The following is a 20,135-nucleotide window of genomic DNA, read 5'->3' as shown; positions in this document are numbered from 1 at the left end:
TGTAAGGGAGTGATGTGTTGAACGTGATAGCCTTTCAATTTTAATGGATTTTGATCAAATTGATCTTAAAGTTATGCTAATGGCATCGTTCACCACCGTTGTCATTATAGTAGTGGTGTGGACTCTCTCTCTCTCTCTCTCTCTCTCTCTCTCTCGTCTTTCCTTAAGAAATCTTGTGAGAGGCCTCGTCTGACCAAAGTATGTATGGTCAGGTATTTTTCATGATATTTGGCAATGTTGTAATATTGCCTTTTGACGTTATGCAATGTTCTTCTGAACTGTCACGCAAACTCTGACATGGTGGCTGATTACTGCTGCAAATGCATTGACAGATTTTAATTTGGTCAATGCCTTACTGTATTTTACATCTTTTTGAGGTCTCACTCAAAAAGAGTGAGACCTGGCAATTCTTTTCTACTTGGAGCCATGAGGCAGGCATGCAGATATATAGCCCATATGTCCACATTTTAGAAAGTTCTGGTGTTCTGTGTTCAGTTTGTTCACAGGTCATTTTAAAGCCATGTTCATGTACAGTAAGCAAATTGGAAATCGCCTGTACTCAGTTTAGTTTAAATGATCACAGGTTCTAGTAACCTCAGTGGTCACTCACAGGTACAGTATTTGTTGAATTGACTTTCTACCTTGAGGACTATATTTTTGTTATAGTCTTTCTAATGTATTTGTTTTGAATATTATTAAGAGGAAATATTATGTTTTGACTGATACAATTTTGAATCATTTGACATTTAGTGATGCACTAAAGGGTGTACTCATTTCTGTTGTATACTGCAAATTTAGATCTGTTACTTTTTGAATATATATTTTTCTATAGGCATATAGCCTCGCGTTTTTCATTATGGAAAGAAATAGATATTGTAATTCTATCAATTATTTATGTTGCTTTTTAAAATATCTTCTGTTGCTTTAATGTGCCGCTTGAGATGGATTTTCATTTTTTACAGTCGAGACCAATGCAGAAATATTATCTAAACAATTGGAAGATTACTTTAAAGTATTTCAAACTGTACAATGGACATATTTTTGTCCAAGTTTTTCTTCTCATCTCGCTCTCACTGGGGTTTGATGCGGAGGTTGGGATTTAGAACCAGGGCAGGTACTATAGTGCAGTGGTTCATGAGGCTTAATTTCTGCTCTAAAGCAGAAGAATCTCAAAATGTTATGACATGACATAACAGATCAAATCTGAATCATCTTTACATCACAGGTTTACATGTGTAAAGCAGTGGTGAAATTTGTTTTTGTGCAAGCTCCATGTTTTTTTTTTTTGCTATTTTCTTTCTGGCCAATAAAAGTAATTCAAACAATAATTCATTGTTTTCTGCCCTAGTCTATGAACTTAAGAATAATTTCTTCTTCCAATAAGTGCACCACTGTGCTGTGCCCGTGCGAACTGAGTGGTGCAAGTATAAGGCCTGTACTTTTATTGTTATAGCTGCATAGTGTCCTGCTGGGTGAGAGAAGACTGTGTGTGTGTGTGTGTGTGTGTGTGTGTGTGTGTGTGTGTGTGTGTGTGAGACGCAACTTACTTGGCCTGTTGTAGCGCCACATGAGGCTGATTTGAAAACTGTCAAGTGGCATTTCTTCCTCAGCCTATAGTGCGGGAATAGGCATGCACGGCTTGGAAGCCGTGGATATGCACGGCTTCCCGACGCTGATGTGCATCACTTCAGTTATGATATTTAGCGTGGTGACTTCTCCTTGCACCAGCCATCCCTGGGTAGGCTACATCTGCTATGGGCATTCCTTTTGCTTCCAAGTCCCTCCTTATCTTTCCGTTTGGCGCTTTAATCATAGAAGAGCTCAACTTGGGTGTTTCCAATAAATGGACATCAATGCTTTGATTGTTCTTAATATTTCTGAAACGAGCCTTCACTTTCCTGCAGGTAATTCTCTGGGGTGTTTTGGAACCAAACACATACATATTCAACGCAAAATGTTTAGGAGTAATTTAAACATGTTTGTTTGGGTGTGTGTGTGTGTGTGTGTGTGTGTGTGTGTGTGTGTCAGGGCCGGGGTCAATGGGTCGTGGTCAGACGTCACTGCTGCAGGGGTCAATAGGTCATACTCAGACATAGCTGCAGGGGTCAATAGGTCGTACTCATACATAGGGACATACAACACACACACACTCAGTGCAGCCTGGGCCAATGTCATACTCATACATTGACACACACACACACACACACACACACACACACACACACACACACACACAGGTTGTATTTAACATTTTAAATAATAAAGTAATTGCAGATACCGGTATAAAATAACTAACCCCTATAAACCAAAGAGGTTTTTGGTACTACAGTTTTAAATCATTGATAGTGAACAGTCATGGATGGAGTCCATGTCTGAGTGATGCTGTAGCCCAGTGATACTCAACCTCAGGCCCGCGGGCCACATCAGGCCCGCAGGACCATTATGACTGGCCCACCAATGAAAATCTTAAAAAAAAGAAGAAAAAAAAATCTGGAAAATGAAATAAAAATAAATAAATCTGAATGAAGTTATCTTTAATTACATTATTATAAGTAATACTATTAGAGTTGTACTATTACTCGAACGAAAATAAAAGCTTGGGGGGGGGGGGGGGGGGGGAGATGCAATGCAAATGAAAGACATATACTGTGTATCCCTATTCCCTGAAATAATTTTATAGCTAAACGGACAGAATTCTATTTTATTTGAATGATGAAACCCAGCTGCCATTAATAGTTGGAAATGGAAATGGAAATTGCGGAAATTGCAGAAATTGTAATTGCGGAAATTGCGGAAATGGTGGAAATGGAAATTGCGGAAATTGCAGAAATGCAGAAATGGAAATTGCGGAAATGGTGGAAATGGAAATTGCGGAAATGGAAATTGAGGAAATTGCGGAAATGGAAATTGCGGAAATGGTAATTGCGGAAATTGCTCTTCACTTACGTATAGCTATCTATTTTCAGGTAGATTGTTTTATTTTACTCAGTCAGCCATATCACTACTCATTTTTTTCATGAAAAAGGTCATAGCTGGGTAATCTATTTTCAGGCAAATTGTGTTTTTTGTATTTTATTTTACTCAGCCATAACAATTTATTTTCTGTTAACCAACTTGCTGGCTGGCAGGCAGGCAGACAGCTACTCATAGACAGGCAGACAGACAGACAGCTACTCATGGAGAATTGGACAGGCAGGCAGTCAGACAGCTACTCATAGACAGGCAGACAGACAGCTACTCATGGAGAATTGGACAGGCAGGCAGACAGCTACTCATGGACAATTGGACAGGCAGGAAGGCAGACAGCTACTCATAGACAGGCAGACAGACAGCTACTCATGGACAATTAGGCAGGCAGGCAGACAGCTACTCATAGACAGGCAGACAGACAGCTACTCATGGACAATTGGGCAGGCAGGCAGACAGCTACTCAGACAGGCAGACAGACAGCTACTCATGGACAATTGGACAGGCAGGCAGGCAGACAGACAGCTACTCATAGACAGGCAGGCAGACAGCTACTCATAGACAGGCAGACAGTAAGACAGCTACTCATTGACAGACAGACAAATAACTACTCATGGACAGACAGACAGACAGGCAGGCAGGCAGGCAGGCAGGCAGGCAGGCAAAGAGCTACTCATGTTATGTTATTATAACAGCTACTCATGTTATGTGCAATAATTTGTGCAGTTATGGAAACAGCTCTTTGTGTTTATGCAAGAAAATGTAACACATTTATTTATTTACATATTGTGTGCATGCACATTGCATACTTTGATACATTTTGCGAAAATAAAGCAATTGAAAGAGAGAAGTTATCAAGTATCATTAATGTCGTAATTTTATCTACTGGCCCCTGGCCCCTTGCCATTTTTGTAATGTGGCCCACAGGTAAATCTATTTGAGTATCCCTGCTGTAGCCCCTTCCGAGACCCTCGGTTACCTTTTCTGACGGCGGTAAACCTCCAAAGTTCAGAAAAGGTAACCGAGGGTCCCGAAAGGTGCTAATTAAGTGATGCTGATCAGTGGGACTGAGGTTTGAGGGGACTTGTGGGCTCACCTCGACTGTAATTGCTTCTTGGGAATAGTCTTACCCTGTGTAAATTTGTATTTATGTGTCAGTCCATAATTGTTTTGATGTTTACATGAAACAATAAAACATAGAGCGAGAGAACAACTGTTTTGGCTGATATGAATTATTATTGCTCTTGTGGTTGTTATTGTTTAGTATTTTATCATTAGAATCATTAGACCTATTATTATCAATTTAAGAACCATAGGCTATATATAAAGCATGGCTTTGGCAAAATAAGAATGTGTTGGCTTTTCTTCATGAACGCCAGAGGGCAGTCTTACTCATGGTATTACTACTACTTTTGCGTCCAGAGTGCCGGAAATCAGAGTTCACGCAGGTTTGTGCACTGCGCAGTGCGCATGCGCATTGTCCTTTCTGTGCATAGCATCAACAAGATGGCAGACGTTGCAGAGGTGGACGCACCGGACGGAGAGAAAATCAGCAAAAAGTGAGTAAAATAATATATTTCCCTCTAGGATGAGAAATGAATAGACACGGTATGGCCGGTAAGTACTTTGCACATATAAGGGCCACCTTGAATTTGTGACAATGTTTCACAGTGTTGCATCAGGTCAGAGCGAAGTGTGGGTACCATATGGTTTCATACGCAAGGACTACATATCCCATAGGGCAGTTCGCCTGAGCGTGTTGGCGATGTAGTTTTGTTCCTCTGTGTGCTCTGTGTCTGTGGTTGTCATTTGCTTTTCGTTATGTGGTGTTACCGTGTAAAGTAGAACTACAAGATCCTAGATGCATTTTATTAAATGCCCCGCGGCCCCATGCGCGACCCCCGCCCGCTGTCTACTTTGAGTCGACGTCATGTTGTAGTCCTACGTTACGTCCGGGTCCAAGTGGCACCAGCTCCCATCCGCTTCTAATTTTAAATAGCTATTCTAAACGCGTGAATCTTTTTACAATAACGTTATTTTTCAGAAAGGAAGCCATTGAGGGTTGAAATGGGTCTTAATGCTTCCAACTCAAGTAGAATTAAATGTTCTGTTTCCATGACAAAGAAAATATGACGTGGAGACAAATAAGACTATTATTATCATTATTATTGAAGGTGGTAGCAGTTTATTAGCTCAGTACAATATTTCTGGGGCATATTTAGAATGTGTGCAGGGTTGAGTATGTTGAATCTAGCTATATTGCATTAATACAATCTCTAATGAAATAAAATGGCCATATAGCCTAAGATTTAGACTCGTAGATGTATTTATCGATTCTGACATTCTCTACAAGAGTCTAATTCTAAATACTAGAACCTGCAGAGGAGAAGTCATAACAGAACCATCTAAACACTACAGCATGCAGAGGAGAAGTCATAACAGAACCATCTAAACACTACAGCATGCAGAGGAGAAGTCATAACTGAACCATTCTAAACACTACAACATGCAGAGGAGAAGTCATAACAGAACCATCTAAACACTACAGCATGCAGAGGAGAAGTCATAACAGAACCATCTAGGGTACTTGCTCCATTGGTTGCTGTCTGAAAAGCTTTGCCTCAGAGTAACTCTTAACGTTTACACATGCAAAATCTAAGGTGCTTTCCCTGCTGCCCCACTTGTCCGATTAGGGTAGGCTAAACAATTACAACCCCCATAGTTTTCAATAAAAAAAGTATTTTAATCCACTCTGCCTCGGAATCTTGGATTTCCCTGCCAGACAGGAAACTGTGGACAGGATTTAAACAGCAGCAGGTATCGTTTCTGTTCCGGCCGGTATCGCGAGATTTGGCTGCCAGACAGGAAACGGTGGACAGTCTTGCAATACTTGGCACGTTCAGAAACATACTTTTTGCTCTTTAGATACCTCTATAAAATTACACGGTTTACACATTGAAAAGCAACACGGCAGACAATAATGTGTTATATGTCTTCTGTTATTTTCCAGAAGCGATTACTTTACGAAAGATCTCTTTCATTCAGAAATAGTGTCCATGAACTGGTCACTGAGCTCTCATTGACTCCAGTGCATTCTGCCGGACTTCCTGGTGTAGTTTAGCTCCCATGGTGCGACTAATCTGCCGTCTGGAATTGCGTGGTAGCGAAAATGACGACGGTGACCTTACCTCCATTTCATATACCTTGAGTAGGACCCACAGTGGCTCTGGAGTAGGCGCTTAAATACAGAGTACTTTCACTTGGTTTCGTTTTATTTCACTTTTGAAAGACAAATCTTTCTTCTACCCCTGCAGTTTATTGCTACGAGCCTATTAAAATGCTAGCAGTAGCAGTCCAATAGGCACTTTAATTCTATAAGACTGTGGAACAATGACGTGAAGCAGTAATGATCTTGTGGTCACTTGCATTTCGGCTGTCTTCTTCCAAGTTCCTTGACACATACCAAGTTGAAAGATGGAATGGACGTACAGGTGCTTAATCGGTATAGGCCTCCCGTTTTATATGAATCAGTAAACGGTTGTTATCCTTTATAAATATAGTCACACGGCACTTGTGAAATTTCTTTGCATCTGCCAGAGAGAGCTTTAAGGTTTTGTTTGCGCATGTCTGTCTCTACAGGTTGCTGTAGCTCACAGCTCAGTAGTGCCCTACTTGCTTCAGTATGCTGTCTCTGGCCAGGGCTGCCAGTCGGCAGTTGGGCCAAGCCTTTTGGGTCAGGGGACATGGGTTAAAATTCACGCTTCCCTGCTCAGCGTCAGTTCCGACTCAAATTTACGGCAATCGCTGGAGAGGTGACAAAAGGTTGGTGGCTTTTCCATTCCAGTGAGAAAAACATCCAACCTTTTGTCATCAAAGTTCATCCCCGTACCATACCCTTATATTGTTGCAGTGCATTCCACTTTTTAGTGGCTCGATAATATACTCTTCTTGTTTAAGAAACTTAGACACTTAGTCATCCAGACAAGCAAAGTGACGTAAAGGAAATACCATATCCTGTGTTCACACGTAGCGCTTTCTGAGTCCGCACTATTTATACTTTTCTTTAAAGACGGTCTTAAAAGACCATTCTGAGCACCTTATGGCGGGATCCATTGTGTTCTGGGTGGGATGCTACATTTTATCATGATTTTGAACTACTTTCCTTTGGTGTTCACTGGTGCACTCTTCTATAAGACTTGAATGATGCCAAAGGATTATGGGTTAATTTAGCTTGCATACAAATACATTTTCATTTGTTTCATATGTTATTCTGCTAACAAAAAAAGTGCACGCTTGGCTTTTAAATTTGGAATCTATACCCACCACAACAGTAGAATGTATTAGGAAAATATGGAAAATAAATGTCAGTATATTGAGTCAGTGAATTGTGAGTAAATGTCATTAAATTAGAGTTCCTACTTTAGCAGACAAGTTTGTAAACTCATCTGCAACTTTGCCGTCAGTGAGCAGAAGAGGCGAATGAAAGCTGATAAGAAGGCAGCTGAGAAGAAGGAAGCCAAGGTGGAGCAGAAGAAGGAATGTAGTAACAAAGGAGATAAGGATGACCTTGGGGTGGACGAGGAGACGCTGGACCCTAACGTGAGTTTTGAATCTCTGCACTTTCACACCTTTTCAATTAATTCTGTCACCTCACTTTAAACCAGCCAAAAAGTGCTACCTGTGTCAGTGTCGAGTGTCGACCTGTGATTCTCTTTCTGTGATGATAATTTGCTAATGTTTTCCATGTAATGCAGCAATACTTCAAGATCCGCAGCCAGGCTATCCAAGCTCTGAAGGGCACAGCGGAGGACCCTTACCCACACAAATATCATGTGGATTTATCACTCACAGACTTCATTGAGAAGTACAACCATCTACAGCCTGGAGACCAGCTAACAGACGTTGTTCTCAACGTCTCAGGTACTTGGATCTCATTATTAAGTATTCAAGCAAATAAATGTTCACAATATGGGAAAGATATTTGGGGGTCTATAGGATTACTTTGCCCACTAATAACTTGCACAATATATGTTGTGCTGATCAGTCCAGTAGTTTGTGAGATAAGCCGCAGACCCTCTTCTAGATGGCTCGCCCCTTAGGAGCCACGGTGTAACATGACCCTGTAACAGACCCTCTTCTAGATGGCTCGCCCCTTAGGAGCCATGGTGTAACATCACCCTGTAACAGACCCTCTTCTAGATGGCTCGCCCCTTAGGAGCCATGGTGTAACATCACCCTGTAACAGACCCTCTTCTAGATGGCTCGCCCCTTAGGAGCCACGGTGTAACATCACCCTGTAACAGACCCTCTTCTAGATGGCTCGCCCCTTAGGAGCCACGGTGTAACATGAAAATACATGACTTATTAACAGGTTCCGTCCATCCGACGTGTCCACACGTCCTAGGGAATCCAACCGACGGATTCAAAGGATGTGTGTACACGTCCTAGCGCATCTTCAATGATATCAGGCGATATTCAGATTACATTTTTTATATATTTTTACCCTAAGGCCACCGTACGCTTCGCTCTCTGTTCACCAGCGGTCCCGGTTACTTCCTAGTGTACCGTGGGCAGAAAGAATGCCTCGTCTATCCTAATCTAGAGCGCTCTCCTTGGTTTTGATCTCATGGATATACTAAGCTCTTAACCCATTCTGACCTGAGATCAGATTCATACGAGGTTTTCCACTGGACACACACTGGTCTGATTAACCCATTCTGACCTGAGATCAGATTTGAAAAAATGTCAGTCGTTCTTCGATTTAAAAAAAATACCAGACCTACAAGCTCGTAGCGCGCCACTCGGTGGCGCGCTACGAGCTTGTAGATCTGCTATTTTTCAATAGCTAAAGCATGACATGATGCTAACACCAAAACGGGTTCCCGTTCAGAATGGGTTAATTTCTGACTTCTCAACTGCCTCTCGTTCAAAATAAGAACACGATGGATTATTTAGCGATAATATTAAAACGAGAGAGAGGTAAGCAAGCAAAAAAATATCTGTTTTTTTCCGGAACAATAATATAATTATTATAATAAAAAATAAAAATAAATTGACAATTCATAAAATGTTCACGATCCTCGTTGTAAAAGTGACTAATCAACGATCAATATTGAGTGACTGCAGTTTCTTTCCCAGCGGTGAAATGTCCCTTTTTAATAAATTCAATTGCGAATGAAATTATCTCTCAGATTTCCTGGGGGAGGACCACCTTTTTATCCAGTCATTAAGTTTTTACATTACCCATATTATGATTGTCAGGTCGGATCCATGCCAAGAGGGAATCTGGTGCTAAGCTGCTGTTCTATGACTTGCGAGGGGAAGGTGTCAAGCTGCAAGTTATGGCAGCCTCAAGGTATTGAAGGATACTTATTATTATTATCAATTATCTTTTAACCCATTCTGGACAGGAACCCGGTGTTTTAACTAAGGGCCGATTCATACTCCTATTTTAGAGCCGAATAAAAGTCGGTTCGGTGCTGTAGAGCCTACAATGTGACGTCATTTGAGGTTCGGGGGGGTGGGTACCGTCCTAAAGTCGTCTCTTGTGCTACTGAAAATTTCTGACGAGCCAAAATCATTTCGGCACTACAGTGCCAAAACAGCTGTAAAATAGGAGTATGAATCGGTTCGAATCCCGGCTCCTCCTGGCCACATGTCGAAGTGTCCTTGGGCAAGACACTGAACCCTCTACATTGCCTCCAATGAGTGGGTCGGTGTGAGCTTGCCACCATTGGTGTGTGAATGTGGGAAGTGAGGACGCTGGCGTCGACTGTTCGCCGCTTCACCTCCCAATGTATGAATGAATGAACCGTTGTAAAGCGCTTTGAGCACTACTTGGAAAAGCGCTATAAAAATGCAATTCATTATTATCCACCTCTCTCCCTGCCAAGGAACTACAAGTCTGAGGAGGACTTTGAAGCCATCAACAACAAGCTGCGCCGTGGTGACATCGTGGGTGTCCGTGGTAACCCGGGGAAAACCAAAAAAGGAGAGTTGAGCATCATTCCTACAGAGATGACTCTACTGTCACCCTGTCTGCATATGTTGCCACATCTTCACTTTGGTCTCAAAGACAAGGTAAAGGCTTAACACTTTTGGGTCCTGACATAATGCCTTATTTCAAGTTATTTGTGCTGCGTCCGTACAACAGTTCTGCAAGGCTCACAACAGGTCATGAATCAAACATGAGGAAAGGAAAGCATCATTATAGTCTCGGTACGGTCATTCCCTTCAGTTTCACAGCAGTGTCATTAAATGTTGCATGTGTAGGGAGTAGTGGCCTAAAATGCCTACATTGTAAATTGTAGTGGGAGTAGTGGGATTCAGGAGCTTCCCAATATATCCTCTGCAGCGGTTCCACATTAACCCATTCTGACCTGAGATCAGATTCATACGAGGTTTCCACTGGACACACACTGGTCTGATTAACCCATTCTGACCTGAGATCAGATTATAAAAATGTCAGTCGTTCCTTCGATTTTTCAAAAATAGCAGACCTACAAGCTCGTAGCGCGCCACTCGGTGGCGCGCTATGAGCTTGTAGATCTGCTATTTTTCAATAGCTAAAGCATAACATGATGCTAACACCAAAATGGGTTCCCGGTCAGAATGGGTTAACATGCCAACGAGGCATAGAACCAGCAAAGACAAGCAGAACTTCTCACCGTCATGTTTTCTGTTTTCTTTCTTTCCAAAGGAGACCAGGTTCCGTCAGCGCTACCTGGATCTGATTCTCAACGACTATGTGAGACAGAAGTTCATCACACGGTCCAAAGTCATCACCTACCTGCGCAGCTTCCTTGACCAACTGGGATTCTTGGAGGTGATTCAAGTCAATGGAAGAGTTTCAGACGTCTGAATTGAGGTTTATAGAGCGCAACATGAAACAATATGAGCAGTGGGTTCAATTGGATAAATTGCACCATGAATACGTCGTGGCACAAAAGGTCACATGCATGCATATTAAATAGTTTGGTCAAAGGCAGCTATTAGAGGTGTATTGTCCAAATATCATGCTGTTTATTTTTTTTAATCACAATCATCTATTGTCACATCACATTAGTACTAAAGTGGGTGAAATTATTAATTGCGCAGGCTCATTAGTGCAGTTAAAGGATAGAAAAGAGAATTGGAGCATAAAAAATAAGAGGGGAGCAAACTAAAGTGCATATTATGTACAGTAACTGTGCTGCTGGTGTGTGAATGCAATCGCATTAAACTGGGAGTGAATGTACCATATTGTGGGATGAAGAAGTTTGATATTTGGCACACGAGAAGGAAGGAGAAGGCATTATTATTACGCAGCGACGTGTGAAGATGTCAAGTGGACACACGTGGTCTAATGAAGAGATAGAAGCCCTTATTGCAATATGGCCAGACCCAGACCATCATAGGCTTATGTGTGTGTGTGTGTGTGTGTGTGTGTAACCTTTGCTCGTGTGTGTAACGTGTAACCATTGTTCGTGTGTGTAACCTTCGGGATAAGCGGCTTATGCTAAAGGTTACACACACCAACAATGCAGTGTGCAGGATACAGAGCAAGGGAATGGAGGGGATTCCGTCGCACATTTATTGCAGGTTGCATAAAGTGTTTGCACTCGTAGTACAGACCTGGACCGGGAATCCTGACGGGCGTCTCCGCAGATCTGGAGTCAGATAAAAGTGTTGTGTGTGTTTGCGTAGAAGAGAGTTGGCTACTCCTAGTAACTTACCAGCCTACCAGGTTTATTTAATGTATTTAGTCTTTAGTAGGCTAGCCGCTACTTTATAAAACAAGTTGGTGAAGTTGTAGACATCCACACACACACGTAGACATCCGCACACACACACACACACACACACACACTGCAACCACGTTGGGTGCAGGCTTTAGTTCCGACATACTATTGATCCGAAACCTCAATCCTAACCTAACCCTAACCGCAAGCACGGGAGCAGCGCATGTCGGACCATCGCTTTTTCGCATCGCATCGCATGTCCCCCCGCTTCGGATCTTCGGTGTGTCGGAAAAGCGTGCGCACCCCACCACGTTACCATCACTTTACGTCCTAACTATTCCTCAAAGTATATATATATTTTGAACACACAGCCTATATATTTCACTGTGTAGTTTATAAATTCAACACATTGATAAAGTTCCCTGCTAGGTTTCCAATTGCTGCGCATGACAGCACAGTGTGAAGGCAAACGCAGCAAATTAAATATGCAGAATGGCTCAACTTCTCCGCCCGTTCGCATCGAGTCTACCGAAGAATTAGGTGTGAATGTGACCTAAAAATGACTTATTTACTGCCAGGATTGTTTTGGTCTGTCCCTTCCCTGCCAAGGTCTTTACAGCTTGATATTTTATTTTAAAGACCAACAACTCATTGGCCTACTGGAAGTAAAAGTCATGAAATCTATGTGAGAGTGCCAATGAAATGTATGGGGAAGAGCATGCATTGTGATCTTTACTACTTTAAGTCTACCTTGCTTAACCCATTTTGGGCGGGAACCCCTTTTGGTGTTCGAAGTATTGAAAAATAGCAGATCTACAAGCAAAGAAAACAAAAAACCTTTCAGAGCGAACGTTTTTAACTCCTATCTTTGCTTCTGGGGCGTCCCCTGGAAAAACACATTTTCAGATGGGGGTCGGCGGCCAAATGCACGTAATTTTTGGGGTTCTTGACATGAAATATTGAGCACTCACTGATACAGAAACATTGGTATTTCAGAAAACTGTCATGATTTAGAGGACCTTTTTTTATTTCTATGTCATGCCTAAATGGGTTAATAAATGCATTGTTTTGATTTCAGATTGAGACGCCGATGATGAACCTTATCCCTGGAGGAGCCGTGGCCAAACCTTTTGTTACTTATCACAACGACCTGGACATGAACCTCTACATGCGGATCGCACCTGAGCTCTACCACAAGGTAATACTTTCACCTGAGCTCTACCACAAGGTAATACTTCACCTGAGCTCTACCACAAGGTAATACTTTCACCTGAGCTCTACCACAAGGTAATACTTTCACCTGAGCTCTACCACAAGGTAATACTTTACCTGAGCTCTACCACAAGGTAATACTCTCACCTGAGCTCTACCACAAGGTAATACTTTCACCTGAGCTCTACCACAAGGTAATACTTTCACCTGAGCTCTACCACAAGGTAATACTTTCACCTGAGCTCTACCACAAGGTTATACTTCCAGGATAAATCCTAGTACATCATCTAAGTGCACTGTTGATGTGGTGAGTACGTCCTTTGTTAGTCTAACAATCTGCATATAAACATCCTGAGTTGTAATTTCACATCAAGTTAACGAGGAGTCCAAAATGTAAAAATGTTGCTCAAATACATATCAGTTTGGTTGTATTAGATTGAGTTTGGTAGTATTAGTAAATTAAATAAAGGTGTCCGATACTAAGTATTTCCTAAACTCTGTCATTGCATCATTTGAATGCCACAGACGAAAAACAGTCTTAAGTCCACACTATTTATCCATAATGTATAAATGATAGATAAGGGGTCAGGACAACGAGGCCTTTTTGTGGAGGGGGCAGAATGACATTTGGACTTAGACTGTTTTTCGTCATCACAGGGCACTTTCAAGATTTTCAGACAAAAGTCAAATGTTCCAAAATACCCTATCTATCTACAAAGCAATACAATCACAACATGTATGTCACGGGTGAGCTTTTAGATTGGCTATTTTTGCTATTCACCACCATACGACAAAGTATGTAGGGCTTAATTAAGTGGTTAAAAATAACTTGCTGTCCAAATACTCGCGGAGCTCACGGCGTACCATTTTTCTTTTCTCCCCAGATGCTGGTGGTTGGTGGTTTAGACAGAGTGTATGAGATTGGCCGTCAATTCAGGAATGAAGGCATTGATCTCACTCATAATCCAGAGTTCACCACCTGTGAATTCTACATGGCCTTTGCAGATTACCATGACTTGATGGAAATCACAGAGAAACTTCTGTCGGGTAAGCAAAAGGCAACTCATTAGTTTTATTTTTATCAGACCATGCACGCACAAGTAAGTCAGTCAAAATACATGATCAATACATGATGCAAATCAAAATACATGATAAAAAATACTTGTATTGATACAAATGAAAATGCACAAAATACATTAATCTCAAAGAAAACAATCCTTGTTATATACTGTTCTATATCAAGCTCTGTGGTTGTTTAATTGTCTTCAGGAATGGTGATGCACATCACTGGGGGGTACAAGGTAACGTATCATCCCGATGGTCCAGAGGGACAGGCTTATGAGATTGACTTCACTCCACCATTCAGAAGAGTGAGCATGACACATGACCTTGAGAAGGAAATGGGTGTTAAGTTCCCTCCTGCCGACACCTATGACAGTGACGGTAAATCAGAAAGAAATTTACAGTGTTTTTCTTTTTTGTTCAAATTGCCAGTAATATTTTACTGTTGGCCTCATAATTCATTGCATAAAATGAATACACACCGTTTCTTCAATCACCGACTTTATGTTAACAAGTTCTGTTTGTTCCTCCTCAGAGACTCGTAAGTTCTTTGATGACTTGTGTGCCCTAAAAGGAGTGGAATGTCCTCCACCCAGAACAACGGCCCGTCTCCTCGACAAGGTGCTCTACAGAACCAATACCATCCAATCTGGACTTGATTATTCCTTAACTTGCATACTCACAAAGATAATCTGATCTGTTTTGCTGCAGTTGGTGGGAGATTTCCTCGAAGTCACGTGTATCAGCCCCACATTTATCTGTGACCATCCTCAAATCATGAGCCCTCTTGCAAAATGGTGAGATACCTTTAACTTGAACCTATGCAGAGAAGAGTTTCAATACTGTTCAAAGTAGGAGCCATTGTATCACAGGATAGCAGATCCAACACTTGACTTACTTCTCCTTTCTAGAGATTTAGCTTTGCTATAGTCATGGTTCAGTGTGTTGTCACTTTTATAGCTCTGTGAAAACTGGTACATGCTGTAACGGTCCGATATGTCTATCACTGCTACTAATTATTTAAATCACAGGTTGTGAATGATCTCTTAAGATACAATTGATAAAGTTGAATGTAATGAAAACACTGAAAACAGCCTATATAAACAAGCAGAAAACAGTCAGAAACAAAGCTCACGTTATTATAACCCATTTATCTCAAGTCAAGAAATCAAAAGTTATACAGACAGGTAAAACGGTGAGTTGAATGAATGAATGAGTGAATGAACCGAAACGAGTGTCGGTGTCTCACGCACGCCCGCACTTATTGTTTAGTGTAGTTTTGTGGTGTTGTTTCCAAACAAAGTTTGTCACTCCCAGAGTTCCCTCCCGAACGTAAAACTCCCTCCAAAGTAAATGAACGAAACTTAATCCATCCCCATAGCAAACGTAATCCAGTTGAAGGTCTGGCTACTCTAAAAAGAAGAGGAAGAACAAAACCTCGGATCCTCGCGGGATGTCGAAATAAATAAATAAAAGACGAACGATCTCACCAGTTGCTGAAGAATGTCTCGAGCCTCCTCGAACCGTGAGCGCAATCGTTCTTCTAGCTATAGCTTTGTTTAACGAGGTATTAAAGAGAAAACGTATCCAGGTCCCTCGTAGACTCCCTGTTCTGTTTGTCTCTCCCCGTCAGGTCTCCTCAGGCCGGTAACCGACGCCTACTTTATGGGCGTCAATCCAACTCCAGACCCATGTCACTCAAATTATATCTTTAAAACCCCCCAAATAATAACAAAATCACAACGTAGACGGCACAGAATATATAGGACCTTACCCTTTACAGATGGCGTTAATTAGAAATATTAAATAATACAACATGCACTTTTAAATGTTGATATTAAAATAAATTCTTCATGACCTGTGTGGCAACGCTACAATGCTGATGCCTTGTTCGTCAAAGTCATTATCGGACAGCGAATGTTTAGACGGTCTGGCAGGCTTTGGGCTGTGGAGTCCTTGAATTGCAAATGTGGCTCCTGTTCCAAATCTCAGCTGATACTGGTGTCTCTCTCCCTACAGGCACAGAACTCACAAAGGCCTGACTGAGCGTTTTGAACTCTTTGTGATGAAGAAGGAGATCTGCAACGCCTACACAGAGTTGAACGATCCGTTTAGGCAGAGAGAGCTCTTTGAGCAGCAGGCCATGGTCTGTATGACGGGAAACTGACACATTGTTTACTTTTTGATTCATCTGATAATCTTGTAATGGCCAAATATTCGAATGGATTTTTTTATTTAAATAATTGACTTAATTGATTAGTCTGATTAACCACTTATGCCTGATTAACCACTTTAATTGTACATCATGTAAACTGTAAAGTGTGAAAATTGCAGATCTACAAACACATCTACAAGCTCACATGCGAAGCATTGTGACATAGATTGTAGATTGTCAAGTCAAGTTTGTAATCACTTACTGTTGTTGCACTGTTAATTATATCATGTATTTGTAATGTGAAACTATTTCTTCCATACCTCCTATCCCTCTTGTCGTCCAATCGCAAAACACTAAAAGTTCCAGGTGGATGTTATTTGACCCTCTAAACTAAAGAGATGTATTTTTCTTTCCAGGCCAAAGCTGAGGGTGATGATGAGTCCATGTCCATCGACGAGACCTTCTGCACAGCACTAGAATATGGTCTGCCACCAACCGCTGGTTGGGGTTTGGGCATCGATCGTCTCACCATGTTCCTCACAGACTCTAACAACATCAAGGTAAAATTACTGTTAATACAGAACAAACGCATGGTAATCTTATTGGAAAGATGATGCATGCAACATCCTCCAGCAATTTGGATCAGAACCGTTAAGTCCCGAGCTATACCATGAAATATGGTGTGCCTGAGTGAGTGAGTGAGTGCGTGTACGAGAGACTTAAAGGGATAGTTCAGATTTTTTTAACTTGAAACTATGAAAATACTTGCCATTAATATAGTGGTTGCAACTGTATTCATTGATTGCCTGAGTCCCGTGGTGGGAGTTCTGCTCTGGTTTTGGTGAAATATCAAGTAGTTCCGGTCATTTTGTGGGGGGCACTGGGGGCCACGCAGTAAAGGTAAATTAATCCACAAAACTAACGTTATTTGTATTGTTGACCTATTTCTAAAATATTAGTGCAACTTTCGTTATTTTTTTTACCCATCTAACACACGGAACTATGTTTTTTGTGTCCATATCACTACGCCCAAAAAATAGTTCCATGTGATAGAGGGGTCAAAGTTGCGCTAATATAGAAATAGGTCAACAATACAAATTACGTTAGTTTTGTGGATTCATTTACTTTTACTGCGTGGCCCCAACCAGGGTCAACCAGGGTCGCCCTAGCCTGGGCACCATTTCATTTCGGTATATGATCCGGGCTGGAGCCGGATGATATGCTTACGTCATGTTGTAGGCAATGGTTTGCCTACAACTAAAAGCAATAAAAGCTCTCGTAAGCGAGAGCTTTTATTGAGAGGGAAAAGGAAGTTGTTGCCGCCTGTTCCGACTACAAAACAATACTACAACATGACGTAACCACATCATCCGGCCCCAGGCGGGATCATACGGACTTTTGAAACGGAGACCAGGCTTTCCTCCGAGGCGGTGGAAAGCCTGGTGAGGCGAGGTTAGGGTCGCCCACACACTTGCTCTGGCTGCGTCACCTTAATTATCTTATTGGTTTCTCAGGAGGTGCTGCTCTTCCCAGCCATGAAGCCTGATGACCAGACAAACAACAAGGCACCCACAGAGGGCAGTCAGGGCACCTCTGTGTAAAAGGCAGAACCTCTGGCCTCGGCAGGAGTTAGGGACTCGACTGCTATGCGTTGTGTTTCAGTGGAGTTCACTGATTTTGTTTGTTATGGTATGCTCTTAGCTGGGGCGGATTTAAAGAAAAAAACCCTGCTTGTCTCAGAATGATCCGAGTGAATGCCTGTAATCAATGTTGGCCTCTTTTGTATTTCTGATGCACACTGATGTTATCCTTGTTATATGAGTGTTCTGACATTTTATCCATAGTCTGGTTCAGATAGTTAATACATAATCTGAAGGCGTTGTCCCACTCTTGCATTCACACCCAGAGGAATGTATTTGAATACACTCTTTATATAATATTTGATAAATCATTATAAATCATTATTTGCAATGGTTTAGATATGCTGTAACTCTTACCAGATACACAGCTTCAAGTAGACACCTTACTTTGCTAATTCAATTGCTGTTTTCTCCAGGTATGGTTATTTCATGTTCTTTTCATGGATTTTCAAAATGTGCAGTAATGTTTCACTCCTCTGCCAAGAACCTTCAATGTGGGTACAACTACAAGATAATAAAAATGTTCAGAATAATTTCATTCTCTGATAATTTAATAACACTTAATGTCGGGGCACAGTGGGTAGTGCTGTCGCCTCACAGCTACTGTAGAAGGTCCTGGGTTCGATTCCCGCTGGGGACACTGTGGGCTCTGGCGGCGTGTTCCCTCCTCCGCGTCATCAGTGCCCATACCCGAGGCGGGGGTTGGCGAAAGGGCCTTTCTGTGTGGAGTTTGCATGTTCTCCCCGTGTCCCCTAGGGTAGATAGTACCCTCACATGTTCTCCCCGTGTCCCCTAGGGTAGATACCCTCACAAAAACATGCCGTAATCCTGGTCTCTAAAACTACCTCCCCCTGGCCAGCCGGGGCGCCTGATGGAGGGGAAAGGAACTGGTCGGAATAACGTGTCCCTTCCACGCGCTACGTCCGGCCGGGGAAATTCCCCTCTGTCAGATGAAAAGAAGCAGCTTGGACTCCTCATGCATAGAAGGAGGCATGAGGTCAGTCCGCTGCCCCCCCCCAGGTTGGCAGAGGAAGTGTAGCGCCCAGGATTACTTAGATAATTGGCACTGGGTGAAAAGAAAAACTGGGTTACAAAATCGTGGGATAGAAATTTATAAAAATAATAAAAATAAAATAACACTTAATGTTATAGCTGGTGTCCTGCTGGGTGAGAGAAGACAGAGTGTGTATGTGTGTGTGTGTGTGTGTGTGTGTGTGTGTGTGATGCAAAATAGGCACCATATAATGTTGGTGGTCCTGGTGTGGGCTCCTCGCTGGCCGGTGAGTCAGGATACAACAGCAAAGCGGATATACATTTGCGGGGAGGAATCAATTGACATTTACGTTCTGGTTATTTGCATTGTGTACCACATCTAACTCATGTTACCTGCTAGATGTTGACAGATGGCTGATTTGATTAATTTATTCTGATAAGTGGCAACATGATGTATTTTAATTCAAGTAGATTAATTACATGAAAGGTTTGAAACGGAACGGGCCATGTAAACTTTCAAAACGAACTCCAGATAAAACGCCAAAAGTGGACAAACCTATTTATTCTTTCGAATTCCTTCTACAGATAAATATTACACTATTGGTATTGACCTTTTCATTGACTTGAGAATAGCTCTGCCTCTACAACACTGATGTTTTGTAGGCCATGTGATATTATGGACCCTGAGTCTGAAATAAAGATTGAATTAACTATTTAGCGGCTGTCAATTTGATTGACGACAACATACTAAGAATGAACAAGGCAAACATGATCTGGAACAGGCTGACTTTTACAGATACCTCCAGGTGCGGCACTATATCAATCAAGAATGCAAATTCAAAGAGTTTTCTGCAGTTGAATCAGAATTCTTTTTCATATTAAAGTCAGCTCTCACAGTGGAGCCAAGTAAGTCCATCTCTGAGTTATATGGCGCCATTTCAGATGCTAAGAATGAAAGCACGTTGTACATCAAAGAGAGATGGGAGAGGGACGCAGGAGTTGAACTCTCAGAGGAAGTATGGGGAGGGATCTGGGAGTTCCAGTCTACCTCAACTTGTTCTATGGACTGGAGAGAGCACTGTTGGAAAAATATTATTAGATATTTTAAGACCCCATACCAGGAAAAATACAAAGGGGACGATAGGCTGTGCTGGAGGCAGTGTGGGGCAAAGAAAGCCAACCACTTCCACATTTTCTGGGGGTGCCCCAAATTGGGGGTGTTTTGGAACAATATTCACAAATCACTGTGCTCAGTATTTAATACTCCAATACCTTTCAACTTCACAACCATGTACCTGGGCCACATTGAATGTCTTAACCAGTCGAGATACACAAAGCTACTGCAGATTCTCTTGGCAGCCAGCAAAAAGTCAATAACAAGAAGAT

The 20,135-nt window shown here is 41.9% G+C and overlaps 1 protein-coding gene across 2 annotated transcripts; it reads left to right on the top strand.

The window, feature by feature from the left end:
• The first annotated feature begins 4,459 nt into the window (after positions 1-4,459).
• Positions 4,460-18,289, top strand: kars1 (lysyl-tRNA synthetase 1). 2 transcript variants are annotated; one of them, XM_080768538.1, is made up of 15 exons: positions 4,460-4,526; positions 6,607-6,789; positions 7,431-7,566; positions 7,722-7,887; positions 9,229-9,322; positions 9,861-10,047; positions 10,667-10,792; positions 12,766-12,885; positions 13,784-13,946; positions 14,169-14,342; positions 14,497-14,582; positions 14,673-14,758; positions 15,981-16,107; positions 16,533-16,676; positions 17,631-18,289. In XM_080768538.1, exons 2-15 carry the CDS (start codon positions 6,650-6,652, stop codon positions 17,715-17,717), a joined length of 1,836 nt encoding a protein of 611 aa, XP_080624664.1. In that variant the 5' UTR covers positions 4,460-4,526; positions 6,607-6,649; the 3' UTR covers positions 17,718-18,289. The 2 variants fall into 2 exon arrangements, with proteins under 2 accessions (XP_080624664.1, XP_080624665.1); XM_080768539.1 differs by lacking the exon at positions 6,607-6,789 and having other exon boundaries at positions 4,465-4,526.
• Positions 18,290-20,135: the final 1,846 nt, after the last annotated feature.

This window comes from Protomyctophum bolini (assembly GCF_963924005.1).
Source record: "Protomyctophum bolini genome assembly, chromosome: 1".
Lineage (NCBI taxonomy): Eukaryota > Metazoa > Chordata > Actinopteri > Myctophiformes > Myctophidae > Protomyctophum > Protomyctophum bolini.
Note: the sequence above shows the minus strand (reverse complement) of the source record. Positions and strands in the feature narration are given on the sequence as shown.

Bases quoted from the DNA above. Each gene is read 5' to 3' on its own strand.
- kars1 (XM_080768538.1), top strand. From the start codon at position 6,650: ATGCTGTCTCTGGCCAGGGCTGCCAGTCGGCAGTTGGGCCAAGCCTTT. The intron at 7,567-7,721 runs GTGAGTTTTGAA...CATGTAATGCAG, and splicing joins AGGAGACGCTGGACCCTAAC to CAATACTTCAAGATCCGCAG. The intron at 7,888-9,228 runs GTACTTGGATCT...TATGATTGTCAG, and splicing joins CGTTGTTCTCAACGTCTCAG to GTCGGATCCATGCCAAGAGG.